Here is an 18,273-nt window from a genome sequence, read left to right as displayed (position 1 = left end):
CAAGGTCTGGAACAGCCTGCCATTGGAGGTGGTTCAAGCACCTACATTGAACACCTTCAAGAGCAAATTGGATGCTTATCTTGCTGGGATCCTATGAGCCCAGCTGACTTCCTGCCCCTGGGGCAGGGGGCTGGACTCGGTGATCTTCCAGCCCTAAAGTCTATGAAATCTATGAAATCTATTCCCGAGCCTCTGTCACCAGGGGCGTTTGCTGTATGATAGGCCTGTGCGAGTCGGCAGCTAGCTGATCTGGCTTCAGATCTGGCCACTTTGGATGGCCATGATCTGATCTGGAGCTCCGGACTGGGTTTCTGCCTCAGTCCGGCCGAAGCGGCTCCAAAGCTTCAGAGCCACCTCAGAGATCGGACCATAGGATATAACAGGGGAATCAATGAAATATCTATAATGTTGTTTTTTGTCTGATTTGGATGAAACTTGCAGAGTTGGTAGCCTCTTCTGAGAGCATGAAATCTGCCAGGTTTCAAGAAGATTGGTGCAAGGGTTTGGGAGGAACTGTACCCCAAATTCTTGAAAGCTGAACTCCTGTTACGTCTATATGTTACAACATAGGGCTGTCAAAACTGCAGGGAATGGTAGCTCTTACTGAGGCCACAAAGCCCGCCAAGTTTCAGGAAGATCGGTGCAGGGGTTTGGGGGGAACTGCCCCTCAAGCTGTGGAAAAGCAAAACTCATGCCGTGGGTGACACTACGTGCGTTAAGGCACAGTGGGGTGACAGCTGCAGGCCTGCTAGCCCCTGCTGAGGCCACGATGCCTGCCAACTGTGGAGGAGATCGGTGCAGGGGGGCTCTGGGGCCCTGCACCCCTGGCTGCTGACAGACAAAACTCATGCCAAGACCATGTCTGTCCTGGGGCAGTTGATTGTCTGTATTGATGCTTTCCTCCCCTTAGCCTGGTTTTGTAGGTGCTAATTGATGGCAATTAACTAGCTACATTAGCTAGGTCCTGTGTATTGAGCTGGTCCCTGAGTGAATCATGATTAATTGGTAACTGGTAACACAGTAGCTTAGCAGCCAGGCCTGCAGCAGCGTCTCTCATGTCCCAAGACAGACATGGTCAGTCCCACAAGCACCCATGGCACGAGTTCTGCCTGTCAGCAGCTAGGGGTGAAGGGCCCCAGAGCCCCACAGCACCGATCTCCTCGACAGCTGGCAGGCGTCATGGCCTTAGCAGGGGCCACCATCCCTGCAGCTGTCACCCCCCTGCGCCTTAACACGCATAGTGTTACTCATGGCATGAGTTTTGCTTGTCCACAGCTTGAGGGGCAGTTCCCCCCAAACCCCTGCACTGATCTTCTTGAAACGTGGCAGGCTCCAAACTGCTCCAGGAAGCCGAACGAGGCAGTGCTTCGACCTGGACATGCTGCTTTGGACCCCGAAGCGTCTGAAGCTTCTCCAGATCTGAAACTGTTTCTGAAGCCTTGCGCAGCCCTATGGTATGAATCACTGGGTGAGTTGCTTTTGGACTTGATAGCTTGTCCCAATGGCTGCAGGGCAGGACAGTGATGCTAACTGGGGAAATTGTGGCATCCCCTTCATTGGGTGTTTGCAAGAAGAAGCTAGAGAGGCATCTGCCTGTAATGTGTTAGGAATAGCCTACCCTACATTTGTGCAGAGGGTGGACTAAATCAGCGTTTCTCAACCTGTGAGTCACAAGACTATTTCAGAGGCTCATGAACAAGTGCCAGAAAAAAGGCCCAAAGCGGGGGTTTCCTCCTGCAAGCTGGCAGAGTTCCAGCCTGCAGGTGGCTGCTTGGGGCATGGCAGGCAGGGTCGTGGGAGCAGCCCCAGCAGCTGGATGAAGGTAAGTGTATGGGGAGCAGGGGTTGCAGGGCCAGGGCTGGGGGGCTGTTGGGTTGGGAAAGGCTCTGTGTGTGTGTGTGTGTGTGTGTGTGTGTGTGTGTGTGTGTGTGTGTGTGTGGAGGGGATGCTTCTTCTCATAGGGGGGTCACTTGTCAAATGGAGCGGTAGTCAGAGTTGCTAACTGGTCTCCATAAAAATAGGATAATTTATTTATCTGTTGATAAGCATAAATTTGCGTGGGACAGCCGGGTACATGACATGCTTCTGCTTAAGCTATTGCAGCAAGTTTCTCAGCCAGGTGCTGTTAGCCTATTCAGCACTGATCAGCCTTGCCCCAAATTGTCACCTCTGCTTTGGTCTGGCAGTAGAGCATCTCCTCCCCTATGCATGCTGTGCCCAAGTAGAGTCTAGAAGAGGTTGTCATGGTTAGCCAAACAACATGCAGGAGGCACAGCACGTCGAATTTCTGACTCTGAACGTATGAGGATAAACTCTGCTGAGTGGGGAAAATTAATGAGTTGCACAATGATTCCGGACCAAGAACAGATGGACAAAAACTGGTCAAGGATAAAGCTGAACTGGAAATTAGATTGCTTTGGTGATTAGAAAACTTCAAGTTCTAGAGCAGCTTTCTGGCTTGAGCAGTGGGACCTGCTTTTAAGAAGGAATTTCAGCAGATTATGAAAGGGATTATTGTGTGACCCAGTGTCATAGCTGATCCCTTCCAGCCCCATGTATTGGAAGCATTTCTGTCCTTCTTACTAGCCCGCTCAGCAGGAAAATTCCAAGACTGGACAGGAGCAGCAGATATCATCACCAGATAGGGCTCTTTCCAAATGTCCAGAGTGCCAGGCTAGGCAAATGCTGTCTTAAACTGACCTAAGAAACAGCTGCAGTTGGGGGATGGAGCAAGCATCCTGCCATTTCCCACTAGTCTGAATCTCATAGTTGGTATACTTGAAGCTTGGAGTCATGAGATTGCGCTAGCACTCAGCTTTTGCTTTACTGCTGCATGCTGTGCATGTGGATCTGATAACATGAAATGAGAGGTCCAAAAACCTCTACATGTAATTTCTATGTTCTTGATTTTTAAGCCAATCTCATAACACATGGAACCTGATTCACTAATTTCTGAAAACTTGGATGTGGTGACACTGGGCTGATTTTAAAGGCAAAACACAGGTGAATTAGTACAGCTATTCAGGCTTTACCCACCACACTTTTCTATAAATGCTGTGAAGCATGCTAAATTTGGGCATACAAATGTGGCTGCTTCAGGAGTCTGGAACAGGTGAAAGCTATACCTTGAATGTAGCAGCCTGCTACTGAATGTAGGCAGGCTTCAGCACTGGAATCTTAGATTCCAGGGTTGAAAGGGACCTCAAAGGTCTTCTGGTCCAACCTCTGCACAAGTGCAGGATTGCTACTCCTAAACCAACCCAGTGTTTATCTAACCTCTTCTTGAAAACCTTCAGTGAAAGAGATTCTGCAACTTTCCTCCGTAACTTCTCTCAGCAGTCTGTCCCAGAATCTTGCTGTTCTAAGAGCAAGAAAGTTTTTTTTTCCTGATATCTAATTTAAACCTACTTCGCTACAATTTGAATCCATTTCTTCATGTCCTGCCATCTGCGTCAAAGAAGAAAAGTTGTTCTCCCCCCATTTTACGGCTCTGGCTGTAAAATAATTAAGTGCTCAGGAGTAGGAAAATTATTTTTGTGGTGGATATACAGGAGTGACTGAGGAGGCACTCAGCCAATCTTTAAGAAAAGGAAAAAGAAGCATTTGAGGAATTATAGACCAGTCAGTTTGACCTCAATACTTGGAAAAATTGTGCAGCAGGTCATCAAGGAATCTATTTTGAAGTCTCTTGAGGAGAACATGGCAATTAGGAACAGGATTCAACAAAATCAAGTCATGCCTGACCAACTTGATTTCCTCCTATGACAAGGTGATGGACTCCATGGATGGGGAGCAGTGCATGTGAAATACTTCAGTTTTCACAAGACTTTCAAAATTGTCTCCCATGACATTCTCACTAGTAAGCTAAGATAACAGTCTAGGTCAGGGTAGCAACCTACAGCCTGCAGACCCAATGCAGCCTGCAGAGCCCCAGGGCTTTACCTATGTCTGTCCTCATGCTGGGACTAAGCAACTAGGCCAAAGCTGGGCAACTTCCATTTGTGCCTGTGCTTCCCCCGCTATCTAGCCTCTTCCCCTGGCTGTGGCATGCACACAGCTTTTAGCCTATGTGGAGCTGCATGGGGGCCAGGCAGCTGGAAACTCCATCCCTGTTGCTGCTTCTCCCTCCCCTCTCCCCCTTTCTTCCCACCTCTTCCAGCTATGGCACAGAAGCACCAAGGGTGCAAGGGCAGCTTCCAGCTACCCAGCCCTTGCACAGTTCTCCACCAAGTGGTAGCTATACCCATGCCAGGGCTAGGGCGTGGGGGCGGGGACTGGGAGAAGTAGCAGCTGCCTGGCCCTGGCACAAGTGCAGGCAAAGCTTCCCACTGCTGACACATCACAGAAGCCACCTGGCCTCTGACAGACTGGAGCCAGGTTGTTCCAGCCTGTAGCTTGAAATGGTTGCCAGTCTAGATGGAACTGCTGTAAGGTGGATACATAACTGGTTGGATCATCATACTCAAAGAATAGTCACCAGTGGCTCCATGTCTAATAGCTACAAGGTATTGAGTGGGGTCCCTTAGGGGTCTGTCTGGGGTCCAGTGTTATTTAATATCTTCATCAATGATGTGAAGGAGAGTACTGAACACATTTGGCAAATTTGCAGATGACAATAAGCTGGGTGAAGCTGCAGACACTGGAGGACAGGATTCAGAATGACCTTGATAAACTGGAGAAATGATCTAAAATTAATTGAATTAAATTCAGTAAGGTCAGGTGTAAGGTCCTGTGCTTGGGACATAACAATCACACACACAAATACAGAATGGAGAGTGACTAGTTTGGCTACAGCATTAAGGAAAGGACAAATAGATAGATACAGATAGATAGATATATCTTTAAATACAACTAAGTCTCTTTATATGGAGGTAGGCCAGGACAGGAATAGCCTCCTTCCTTACTAGCGAGAACTGGAGAATAAGTGGCCTCTAAAGGCAGAATCTTTCCTGCTGAGTGGCACTGTGCTATGTGCCATAGCCCAAAAAGCCAGCCATCAGCACTGTGAATGTATATTCAATGAGGCCTAGATAAATGGAAGGACAGATACAACTAGATCTATCTTGCTTAAGGATGGGTGGGTGCAGTGGGGGGGGTAGACATTCACTCGCTCTAGAGCAGAGTAAACAAAGGTTGGTAAGTAGAGATGTGACAGGAGGCAGAGTGTGCAGGGTGCACAAGTCAGAGTTTGCTTCTTTAACTGTAAAGAAAGGCAGAGGCCTTAAATTTTGCTACTAACAAACTATCACTCAGTATTTTTTCACATTTTTCCCCATGTGCCAGCCACCATCCTGACTTCTGCTCGTTCTCACAGCACGTGTGGTTCCTTGGGCAAATATTGTTTGACTCTGGCATTTAGTTCTACATGCCTTTCTGCCTCAGGTCTTTGTCTTCTTGTAGGATCTTGTTTTTTCATTCATGTCTCGTATCAGATCTGCTCTCTGCTATCCGGGACCTTCAGGCGTGACTGGGTGGCTTCTGTTGTAAACCTATAAAAATGGTGTTCAGACCCACATAAAACTCTTCTCTACAGGGTCTCTGATTTTAAAAACAAGTCTTTCAAATGTTTTATTTTTATCTGATGAGCATCACTCTTCATTTTCATGGAATTTCAGAGTTCTATGTCTCTAGTAGAGTTTACTAAGCACTAATTCACTCCTCGAATGCATTGAAAGCTGCTAGTGTCAGAGATAAGCCACCTTCCGAATGTCGTTGTATTGGTACTCACTGGGCATGTCTACACGAGCATTTATGCCAGTTTAATTTACTGTGCAGTAAATTACTGCACAGTAAGCAGGAATAGGCTGGCATCTACAGATGCAGGCATTAAAGTTAGTCCCAAGTTGGTCCACTAACCAACTAAAGTTAGTTCCTAGTCAGTGTTACTGCACACACTGTCTACATACACTTTGTTACTACACAGTAAGGCATCTACACGTGCTTCATGGTACAGTAACTAATCAGACATCAATTTGATACCTGCATGATGCACTGCACAGTATGGGCTCAAGTTGGCATAAGCTGGCATATTTACTGTGCAGTACAGGCATGTATGTGTAGATGCACCTCCATATTGTACAGTAATTTCAGTTACTGTGCAGTAAATGAGTATGTGTAGATGCATGCACTATGTGCAGATGTAGCGAGAATCACTGCTTGCAGTTTCTTTGGTGGTCCTTCAGATGCCAGAGAATTTCAGCCACAGCGAAACTTTTAGTTGATCCAGTTTTCTCTTAAGATGGTTTTTTTTTTTTCATTTACTTCAAATACTATGTGGTAGTGTTCAGGAATCCCTCTGGCGCAAAGCATTTGACAAAGGTCTGGTCCCTTCAGTGTCTGGCTTCCAGGTGGTTCTGAGCTATATAGCATGAGACTCCTAGGACAGTTCCCCAGAGTAACCATTCCAGTGACACCCTTCCAAAATGTGCGTGTCCATAACTCCTTTACCTGGAGGTATGTCTCCTTGCACTGCCATAGCTTAGTGATTTGTCACATGCACTTAATGGCTAATGGACAGAGCTGATTAGAATTTACCTCCCTCTGACCTGTAATTTTCTACAATAAAATAAATTATCCGAAACATTAGATCAAGCCGTTAGTTTACAGCCATTCGGAAAGGATTTGATTGCTCCTGCCTGTCAATAATGATCAAGGGCTTCTCCGTTTGATTTTGCTTTTCAGCAAACAGTCCAGCCTTGTGAAGTGCCAGTAGGAGGGCAACAGCAGCCCATGTGAAGTGGAAGCCCCAAAGAAGAGGCCAGGGTGTCTAGAAATTGCTTTGCTTATTATGCTGGAATAACCCTTCCACTCTGTTCTTCCTCCTAGCAGGGGAGAGCATTTCCCTGCAGGCTCCAGTCATTGGACTCAGGTCAGGGCAGGAGAAGGGTGTCTCATTAGAAACTGCTGTTGCATGATCAAAAGTTGCCAATGGCCCTGATTCAAGAAAAGACCATTCTTAGCTTCTGTCTTCTCTTGGCAACTGGGAATGGAAACACAAATTGGATGCAGCTCTTAGATAGGAACTGTTGCTTGGGCATCTGGAGTTTGCTGCCACTTTGGCTGTGCAGAGATTTTTCACTGTAGAGAGAAAGAGGTAGTTAGCCATGTTGGTCTGGAAACGGGCAGAAGACAAGGCAGGGTGGGTGGTATCTGATGTTGGCAAAACTTCAGTGTGGCCGGCTGCCACCTGCTGGAGCAGCAGGAGAGGCAGGGAGAGACTGAGGAAGAGTGGAAGTGAGAAGGAACAAGTCAGAGGAGACATGTTGGAAGGAAGGGAAGTAGAGGGGGCAAAACGCCAGTGGAGGAAGTGTAGATGTAGAGCGATGCTAGGATGAGGGGAAAGGGAAGCCTCAGATGGCGAGAGCAGAAGGGAAGGCTCGCTATAGCGGGCAGTGAAAGGAGGGTGGGAGCTCAGAGAGATGCTTGGAGGAAAAGGTGGTATGCCTGGAGATGGCACCAGCCTATCCTCAGTCAGATAGGTGACTGATGTTGGTGAGTTGAAGAGCCTGGCAAGGTAGGAGTCTCCTGCCTGGGCTTCAGGGGGCATCTCTGCACCCCAAATCTTAAAGGTTGACCTGTCAGTCACTGGGAAGCCCTGGGGTATTTTCCCCCTGCTCATGTGTATTTTGCCCATGTTTTGTTCCTGCATCCTTTGCTGGATTAGCTGTCTAAAGCCTTGACATTGTCCTGACTTGACACACAGGATGGAATCTGCAGTGGGGAAGGAGCCTGAGACCTGGGGAAGGCGCGTGCCAGACAGCTGTGTTTTGAGTCAGCCCCTGGAGGTCTAGCAGTCTTGGGCTTCGACTTTTTTGGAGAACAAGTCCTGGCAGGGAATGATTTGGTGAGATTCAGAGGCCTGGAAGAAGAAAAAAACTTGTCCTGCAGAGAAACACCCATGAAGTGGCACCATAGTACTTGTTTTTATATCAACCCCCCTCTCCTCCCAGCCAGAAGTGGGGTTGGCACTACCTAGGCATCGTAAAGGGGCACAAAGCGAGCTGACTGCCCCTTACATTTTATTTTTATTTGCACTGGAGTTTTACACAGGGGTTTATTGTATTTGCTGTAGCCGAAACGGTCTCCTTTTTTTCTTAGAGACCTGAGGAAGGGTATTTGGAAACTTGCCCAAGTCTATTCCTACCATGAAGTTCTAATAAAAGATACCACCCACAAAAATCCTTAAAGAGGCACAGTAATTAATAGCTTGGGGAGGGGGGTGAGATACAGCTCAGCCCTGGCTGCCCTCGTTGCGGGAGGGAAAACACCACCTTGTCTCTGTAGCGTGTGTTGGTGTTTTTGTTGGACAGAGACTAGTCTACTGAACTCATGTATGGAAAGCTGAGGCTGATCAGATCCAAGGATCTGTGGTTGCTACTGAAGTCCATATTTTGGTGAGGAGGGGACCTCTGTTATGTGCGGTGCTTACAGGCAATCAGAGGCTCTCAAAAGGCTATGTATTTATCAAGTGCTCTCTTCATTGTATTCAATGCTGCGTAACAATTTCCACCCCTGGTTGTCCTCAGCACCAGATACCTGTACGTCCTGCAAAATCTCTGTGGGCTGACAGGTTTGGGTAAGAAGAATGTATCTGGTTTCTTTCTCTTTAGCTGAGGGGGCTGGCCACAGGGAGCAGATAACTCCTGCCTCCTAGGAGCTGCCCTCCGACCAGGTACACGTTAACAGGAGATGCTCTATCTCCCCCACTAATCTAGGTGGAAGACCTGTATACTCCTTCCTTTCCTTGTCTGGGATCCTGTTATCTTCAGTTTCATTGGTGTCCCTCTGTGACTTCATATCCCCTTAGGGGCACAGCCATCTTTCCACATGTGGTGGAGTGGCAGGTTCCTCTCTGTGGCAGAGCACTCCCTGCCCACAGGACAGCTTTGGAGTCTTCAATACCTCGACCCCTGGGAAGGCGTGGACATTGTTAATGCAAGCTCTTCCCTGCTCTTCTGGGAAAGGCTCTACTGGTGAGAAGGATGTTGGTCTCCATAGCCCATTTGGCCTGTGGCTCTAACTGCCAGCCAAGGAGGCACCAGTCAGGTCCTTTGGAGTATGAACAGAGGAACTGGATGGAGGCCCACCCACTTGTTTACCACCAAACGAGCTGGGGAAGACCCCTGTAGGCTTGCTTTAGGATTCAAAAGGGTACCCTTACTTTGGGACTGTAAGATACCCTTATTTTGGGACTGTTGGGCTTAAGGTCATGCCTCATTAAGGTTAATTTTGGACATGGGGTTTCAGAGAGACTGTTGCATGGGCTGGGTCTCTGCTCCAAGTATCTTCTGTTAGTGGTAAAGAAGGCCCCTCACTTTATGAAAGAAGCCACAGCTTTAATTTGGCTCAGGGTAGTTGCTGCTCTTAGGACTTCCTTAGTGGATGAAAACCATGAGTGCTGCTTTCTGATAGGAGGCCAGGATCAAATGAATGCCCTTGCGAATATTGGGCACTCACATACATGCAGGGAGGCTGCTCTGACACGTTGTAAATCCAGTGTGTAAGAGCAGACTTGATTTATCAGAATAGCATTAACTTAATTTATCATAGGTACATCAGCAAGTTTCAGATTAATAGAGAAATTACCACACTCCAGCAGCCTCCAGGTCATGTGTATCAGTGTCTCTGCACTGAAAAATGGTGGTGGCGTGTTGAAAAAATGGCGGTGGGGCGCTTTGAACTAAAGCTTGCTTGACAAGCCTCGCACAGCTTGACAAGCTTTAGTTCAAAGTGCCACACCACCATTTTTTCAACACGGGGTGGGGGACACAGGTGAAACTCTGGTGCTTTGAATTAGCACAGCTGTCTAATTAAAGTCCCCCACCACAACCCAGAGCACATCTATAAATGCCCAGTCTCCCTGGGAGGGTACACTCTGCTTAGCTTGTAGCTCTCCACTTTCCTGTGAGCTTTGGGGAACTAAAAATACTGCAGAGCGAATGTGATTTATTGTTTGGCCAATGGCAGCAGTGTGATGCCACTAGTCTGCCATGGCATCTGAAAGTAGACCATGGTCTCTTTTCATGCCCATGATCAATTTTTACCGTAGCTAGATGCGCCTATGGAAGGAACCCTTTCAAAAGGGGTATGTTTCAGCTGGGCAGCAGCTATGAGTTGTGCTGTTATGTGAGAATCCAAAATGGCTCCAACTTTAACCCTGAAAGAAGCAGAATTAAAGGTGGAGCAGTGTTGCTCGTGTGAATCATTCTCAGCTTGTTCACACTCAGCAGATAGAAGGTTCCAGTGGCTGCCCTATTGAAATGGCTCCAAAATATACATGGGACCACATCTGCAGGGTTCTTGTTCAGCCTCAGGACAGGGTGCCAGGTACTGTTTGTGATTTCCACAGATGTGGCTCCTGCTACTCTTTAGAACAGTGCCTACCACCTGGCCTCAAGTCCTGCTGTGCTCTGGAGTTGCATTCTGCTGATTTGGTGCAAATCTTCCAAGTCTGACACATCACACAATTCTCCTGTGACAGCAGGAAAGCAGCTAGGACCACACCCGCTGGAGCAGACATCACAGTGTTTGTGAACAGGTCCCAACCACTTCCACAGCTGCAAAGGAAGAAGTTTGCACCTCTGGAAGGTGAAGATGGGGAGGGACCTGCCCAGGACTGTTTCTGCCATCCACAGATAGAAACTCAGCAGGTCTGGTCCAGAATGTCATCTTCTCGCTAGTTCACAGTGGCTGCTGAGAAAAGGGGGCAGGGAAGGATTGCTGCTCCTGAGCTGTGAAAACAGGGGCTCCAGCCAGATCTTGCACAGAGCAGCTGGTGAGCTCAGATCTCATGGCACAAGCCTGAGCTTCCAGCAGCTGACATGTCAGTGAGCTCAGAGAGCTCACTGTGCATGCAGTGCAGTCAAAGAGGGGTGCAATCACACCACCACCCTCTCCTGGATCTGCCCTTGCCTGATGGCCATGAAATTGGTGACTCTGCTTACTAGGGAGGGTGCAAGGAAGGTTGGCAGATAGATTGGTGATGTGGTTGGTGACAATGTTAGTTTGGAAGGGTCAGAAAGCTGTGGCAGCTTGGGTTAACCCCCATGTTCAAGATAAGGAAGTACCCAGGAGAGCTGGAAGCTCCTAAGAGACGTCTGTCTCCTTAGAGCCCTGTATCATTTGCAGTGCTGGTGTGGTCTTTTCTTGAGGAATATGATTTATCAGAATAGCATTAACTTCATTTATCATGGGTACATTAGCAAGTTTTGGAGGAACACCTAATGCTGGAAGGGTTTCAAGGAAAGTCTTCTACCTGGCTGTGGTCACTGGTGCGGAGCATGGGTCATAAGAAATAGTGAGAGGCCTAGAGAGTGATCCCTTTTACGCAGGTATAAATCCAGGATTTGCCAGCTGTTAGGGACACTACTGACTCATGTGGGTTTAAATACGGAGTAGGGAATCTGGGCTACAGCTGATGTTTGTAGATTATAAGGGCAGACAGGACCCCTGTGATCTCTCATCTGGCTTCCTGCCTAACACTGTCATTGGTCTTCCATTGTTTGAACTATGGTGCAGCTCTTCCCTGGTAATTTGTTCCAGTGATTATTTACCACCACTGTGAATTTGTCTAGCTCCAACTTTCAGCCCACAGGACCCTGTTATATCTTCTCTGCAAGATTGGAAGACCCATTATTTAGTTCCTTGGATTATTTAGTATTGAGATCCTGCAAAGTAGCTGAATTTCCGGAATCTCCTGCTATAAAGCCTGTCTTCCAGTTCTTTGCAAAGCAGGGTAGATTTGCACCTTACAGACTAACCAAAGTAGGTGTATATGTAGCACAAGCTTTCATGAGCTGCAGCTCACCTTATCAGATGCAGATGAAGTTCTCTGGTCATTCTCAGGACTCTTCTCTGGACTCCCTCCAGTATATCTACATCCATTTTACACTATGGACACTATTCCAGAAGTGGTCACACTGGTATCAAACCAGTGATAAATAACCTCCCTGCTCTGACTTAAGATCATCTAAGGTTGATAATGGTCCATTTAGCTACAGTATCACACTGATTACTCACTATTAACTGCCCCCCAAGTCTTTTTCAGGGTCATAACTTCCCAGGATAGAGGCCCCATCCTGTCAGTATGGCCTTCACTTCTCGTTCTTTATTCTTCAATCTTTGTGCTTCGTTCAGGGTTAAAGTTAGAGCTGTTTTGTTCCTGGCTTGTCTACACTGTTGGACTGTAACAGCTGCTGTGAAGTTCCCTTTTGAAACTGCTCCAAGGGTCAGATTGCCCATGCCCCCAGAACTTTACAGTAGGTTGTGCTGCAATCCATATTGGCTGCTTGTGCCCAGTTTATTCGGTCGTCCAGGCCACTCTCTCACAATGACCTGTCATTTTCTTTATTTACCAAGCTCCCAGTTTCTGTCATCTGCATATCTTTTTTGGAGGTCATGTTACTAAGTTTGGTGCCACATCTAAGATGGTTGTATGCCATTGGTGTCCTGTGGTTGGCTATCTGGTCTGGGTGCTGACATGCTGTAACGCAGCTGGCTAGTACATCCATTTCAAATACATCTTTCCCCCAAGTTTTCTTTACAGAGTCCCTTCTCCTGTGGACTAAGAAAGAAGAGAATACCAGTCACTGATGATTTGATCCTGGACGTTTCCCAAACACCAGTACTTACCTGTGGAGCTCAGCCTTGTTTTGTGGGGCCTGGTACTCGGGCAGGAAGGGAACATATAGAAGCTAGACAGAGGACAAATAAAGTTTCAGAAACAACCTGTTGAGATCTAGCGAATATGCAAATTCAAAGCAGATTAAAGCAGGAAGTAGAGCTTTTATATCAGCCAGAGCTGAGATGGAAGGAAGAATTTTCTCTACCCTCTTCTCAGCACCAACCAAAGAGGTAGGAGCTCTTCCTCTGTTCACTGTGTGCAGCAGTGCTGGCCCTTTAAGGCAAATTCCCAGCTCCAGTATTGCGGTCAGCCTAGATACACTGCAGAACAGGAGGCATGCTTGGAGTTAAAATTACAGAGGATGCTGAGTAATGTAGGGGCATAGCATTCTGGGAAGTGGCAGAAGGTATAAGTAACTCTTCCGTTGTTAGAGACTAAGAAGGAATTGGAGCTTTTCCATGTTAGAACGTGGGCAGGGGCTGGAGCCACTTGCCCAAAGTTACAAGATCACAGGGGCAGCCTGGGAGAGCTGTTTTGGACTCTGCTGTTGATGTTTAGCTTCATTGGGTTTTTTACAGTCCCTAGCAAGGGAGAAAAGGGAAAGGGTCTCAGACCAGGGCCTGCATAGAGCACTGCACTTTTATCAGCCTTACTGTTTCTTCCCCAGGTTATCAGCTTGCACTTCCAATAACCAGACAGACATGAACCTGAAAGGGATTGCTCCAACTTTCATTTTATTTTCTTTCCAAAGTAGAATTGCAGGAGAGGAAGGTGCGCAAGAGGGGGGCTGATTTGTTGCAGAAGGATGGGGGGGAGGGAAGAGGGAATTCTTTGGGTGTACATTGGCAAAGGAATTCCTATCAGACTGGAAATGACTTATGCACTTATGCGCTAAAGCATGGCAGGCAGAACGCTCTGCTTTGGTGGACATGCTTGGGTTTTCATCCTTAAGGTCTACTTCAGAGATTGTTCCATGTATAAAACAAAAAAAGTATATTTTATATATATATATATATATATATGTGTGTGTGTGTGTGTGTGTGTGTATATATAAAATATAAACACACACACAGTCTACATTCCCTACAACTCCCAGTCCCTAAGGGCTTCAAGTTGTAATGGCCATGCATATATTTGCAATATAAAAATGTATGCTGACTGAGCCAGGGCCTTCCTTGCTGGGTTCAGAATTGGCCACATGATAAATAAGTGGGAAAGATGCCTTTATATGACATCAGACAGCTCTCACACATTTGTGTGGTCAACCAAGCACTGAGTGGCTGTGCTATTTTGCCTCAGTCCCCGGCTGCCTCCTGGAGCTGTACCATCTGGTTGCCTATGCTTTAAACAGGAATTTTTGATCCAAGGGCAGGGAGTGAAGAACTGTCAGATTTTGGGGGTTAGATTGAAATGTGCTCAGTCCTGCTGCCCAGGAGTTAGGAAAACTGCATGTCATAGGTTTCTGTGTTTCCAACTGGGTTTCCAATGGACAGTTTTGGTTGTTTTACCGGGGGGGGGGAAAGACGGTCAAAATTCACCATACGATAGTTAGACAAGTCTTCATAGAGGTCTGTCTGCCTGTCTCTCTCCTGCATGACATACCCCATTTTTTAGGGCAAAAGGTCTCCTTTTGTCAGGCTTAGGTCAAGTCCCCGATGGGCAGAGAGGGCAGTCCTTCATACAGGCCTGTCCACAGCATATTGGCAAGGGCTCAAGTTGGAAGCTGCCGTCTGCACTGCTGGGTAAGTGAAGTTAGCATGCTGCTTGGCCTTCAGCCTCAAGCTGGCCAGGCTGGAGTTGCATGTGTCCCTGTACATGTAGGGGCTGGCAGTAGAGGCATAAGGACAGGCACTGGATGAAACAGCAGAGTTGAGGCTTGGGCTGTTGAGGTTGTTGATGTTTCCCAAGTTGTTGAGGCTGGAGCCAGGTACTCCAGTCACTGCTGAGGGGACCATGGAGGAAGGCATGGTCATGGAGGCAATGGAACTGGGTGGGGAAAACATGGGTTGGGAGGAAAGGGGGCTGACATTCATGGAGTTGAAGAAGGGGAAGCTCTTGGCTGACAAGGGACTGGTGGCAAGGCCCTTGGTAGCCCAGTTGTTATATGAATAGCTAGAATACATGTCATCATAAGGCTGCATCAGTCCATTGAACTGGGCTCCAAAACTGTTCTTGCAAAGTTCTGCCTGTTGGTTCCTTTCTCGTTTCCTCCATTTGGCTCTGCGGTTCTTAAACCAGACCTGCAAAGGAAGGAGAGAGGGGAAGGGGGTCACTGTGATTATTGGCGGGGAAACCTTCTTATTCATCCCTTATCCTTCCTTTACTAATCCAAGGATATTGGGAGAGGGATTGAGTGGAATGAATGAAGGGGTTGTAAATGGGAGGTGCTCAGTAGAATTCATGAAAGAAAAAGCTAACTGTATATCAGGACAGGTTGCTTAGTGGTGTCCTGCTAGGTGGTTGGAATGATCTTCCAATGAAAGTGGATAGGAGCCCCAAAATCAAACAACAGAGTCTGCAATATAGGAGATAATCATGAAATGGAGATTGTCATTGTGTAAGGTGTTTTCTGTCTTTGAGTCCCATCATGATTTACAGTGTAAATGCAGTCATGCACCTCTACGGTTTCCATAGATACCCCAAAGAGTGAATTTACGCCAAAATAGTGAAAAATTCAGCAGGCTCCTTCAAAATCCCCCCTTCTGGGCTCTCAAGTTTTTTACTGATTCTTTGACTGTAATGGAGATCTACCAGAACCAGCTGGAAATTTTCAGCAGAGATTCTCAGGAAGTCAGAAAACCTCAAACTCTGCTCTGACATGTGCCACAATTTAATAAAAAAATTATCTCTGACTCACTCTCCTCTTTTATTTGCAATCATGTCACACACTTTGCTGCGCATTCCCCATCATATATCAAGTCTAGCAGTTGTTTACATGGGCAAAATATTATAAAATTAGTTGTTTACATGGGCAAAATATTATAAAATTAGCTACAACCTACACCCCTATAAAATTAGTTAGCCTTTTTTCCCCAAAACTGATCTAGTGATTAGAAACCAGAAGGAAAAGCTTTAACATGTGACTGGCTAGGTCTTTGTAGGCTATGAGCAAGTGCTCTGAGGAACACAGTTTGAGGACCATACAGGTGTGAGTATGGCTACAAATCTGTTTTTGTCTTTTTTTATCTAAAAAAATTATCTTGGTTTGTGGGTTTTTTTGTTAACTTTGGCCTTCATTAGAAAAGGGTGAAAGATTATTAAATAAAGACTAAGATACAGTAAACCCAAAGAATATAAAAGTTGATTTTAAAAACTATAAATGGAACCGTGTGAAAATAAAAAGTCTATATATTTTTTTCTTGGATTGTTGATACTATCTTGGATTAGGAAGCCTGGAAATTTTGTTGTGTTTTAAATATGATTTGCTTAAGCAATAATGCAATTTACTTTTGGCATTTTTCTCAAGTTTGGATGGTGAAGCAAGTTTCTAATGCATTTCTAATTAGTTTTCCTTCTGGGTTCTTATGCTTTGGGCCTGTGCTGTTGTTTGTTTGGATCTTTAAGAATTACAGCAACAATATTGCCTTGTCATGAGTGAGGGGAAGCTGCAGATTTCAGACTTGCATTGAATCATAATAGGCTGAAGATTCAGTTTTAAAGGTAGGTTTCCTGCTCAAGGATTGCAGTAAATTCTACTTATTGGGTTACATCAACTGAGCTGTGAGGAGCTGTCAATCCTGCCTTAGCCAGGGTAGGAAGCTACTTCACTTCTTTTTTCCTTCTGCACTTCCCTTTATCTCCTGCCCTGCAAAAATCTCTCCCTTTTGCAGTATGAGTGGACCTGAAGAGGGCTCAGGGGGTCCTAATTCAGGGGCTTAGGGATCATCATTTCTATCACCTTAGCACTGGCCTCCCCCCATGATCAGTGTAGATCTCTCTTTCTTCTACAGCTCTGCCTGCTGAATGCTCAGTGCTAATGAAATGTCTTTTTCTAATCACAGTTGCCTACTCAGCACCTTCTCCCCGACTGCCACCCCGTATCTCCCCTATACCCATCTGTCTCCTTCCTTCCTGCTCACCTGTTATCCATCATCTGCTTTCTTTTCTCCCTGCTCCAAGTCCTAATGTATCTTGCTTAATTTTCTCCCATTGCCAGGATCTCCACAGTTTCTTAACCCTCACAACAAGACAAATCAGCTGCCCTTTCCCCTCAGAGCTTAGCTTCTGCTCAACTAGAAATAAAGGGCGATGGCATCCATCCATCCATCTTTGCTGGAGAAGTCTCATTTTTCATCTCTAAAATTTAGAGGCTTGTCAGCCATCTTCTGAAGGCATGTATGACTTCACTCTTATTGACAGTCACAGCAACTGGGAGCCATTTTGGAGAAAGGCAAAACTTTTGTGAGGGGAAGAACAGTCACCAGAAATTCATAAGAATTTCCTTTGGACAGCCAAAATCTCCTGAGATTCAAAAATCGTGAGCTTGCAATGAGCCCTTGTGTTCTGAGAACTAATTCCTGACAGGAACAGAAACCTGCAGCCTGGACCAAAGTAAAATACTGAGCAAAAAGAACTGAAAGGATTAAAAAGAAGGGGAGAGGATAAAATAGGGAAAGGACAGAAACTGGCACTTGGGGAAATTGGGATGCGGGCAGTGTAGAGAGACTAGGGCAGGGGTCAGCAAACTATAGACTACAGGTAAGATCCAGCCTGCAGAGCCATTTGATCGGTCCCACAGACATGGGGCTTTGGCAGTTGCTTTCCCATGTCATTGCACTGAAAAGTGGCAATGATGGCTGGGTCCAAGCACCTGCCCACTTGCCTCTGACCCGAACTGGGTCACTCTGGCCTGTCACTTGAACAGTTGCTGACTACTGGTCTAGGGGATGAGATGAGGGAGAGATAAGGATGCTGTTAGTTTGTATTTATAGTAACATCCAGAAGACACTCGCAAGACTGGAGTCCTGACCCTATATAATGAATTAGTTCTGCTGCAAAGAACTTCCCATTTCAGTCCACATGATAAAGGAGGGGGCAAGGAAGGAAGGCATAGAGAAAGGCAGTGACTCATCCAAGATCACTCCACAGGCATATGATAGCATAGGGAATAGGCCTCTCGAATCCTAGGCGAACACCTCATCTGTTGGGCAAGGCCGTTGTGAGGCAGGGGAAGTTATGAGGCAATATGGAAGAGACTGGGAAGAGGCACGGGGAATCGGAGGTGAAGAGAGACGGCACAGAAGCGAAGACAGCGAGGACAGGGAAAGGGAGGGAGAAGAGCACAGGGGCAGTGGCAACAGTCAGGGCACAGAGCATTACAAGTGTGAGATGGAGGAACTCCATGAAATGTGTTATGGCACCGGGTTTCTTCCCCGAGGGCCCTGGACTCTGAGCAGCAGAGGCACCTCCCTCTTTCACTACTCCTCCCCGGGGAAATATGTTGGCATGGAGGATGCGCAGCTTCCTGCTTGTGGGAGAAGATGCCCCATGTTAGCCTTGGTGAGATTTCCCTCATGAAGTCTTGCAGAAGTGAGCAGCTGTTCCTGTGACGGGGTGACTGAGGCCTGCTGAGTGCTAGGAGCAGATTCTGGGGTTTATCTCAGAATCTGGCAAAGCCTTTACTGGGCTGGCTTGGGGCTGGCTGCAGAGCT

At 46.8% G+C, this 18,273-nt stretch overlaps 1 protein-coding gene across 1 annotated transcript in view; it reads right to left on the bottom strand.

The window, feature by feature from the left end:
* Positions 1-13,673: 13,673 nt before the first annotated feature.
* PITX3 (paired like homeodomain 3) overlaps positions 13,674-18,273 on the bottom strand; it is a 32,697-nt gene continuing 28,097 nt past the window's right edge. Inside the window, exon 4 of the mRNA XM_019556363.1 lies at positions 13,674-14,862. Within this exon, the coding sequence (XP_019411908.1) occupies positions 14,299-14,862 (564 nt within the window). The 3' untranslated portion in view covers positions 13,674-14,298. The remainder of the gene's footprint in view (positions 14,863-18,273) is intronic.

The sequence above is a fragment of the Crocodylus porosus genome, unplaced genomic scaffold (assembly GCF_001723895.1).
Source record: "Crocodylus porosus isolate Cpor-Errol unplaced genomic scaffold, CroPor_comp1, whole genome shotgun sequence".
Lineage (NCBI taxonomy): Eukaryota > Metazoa > Chordata > Crocodylia > Crocodylidae > Crocodylus > Crocodylus porosus.
Note: the sequence above shows the minus strand (reverse complement) of the source record. Positions and strands in the feature narration are given on the sequence as shown.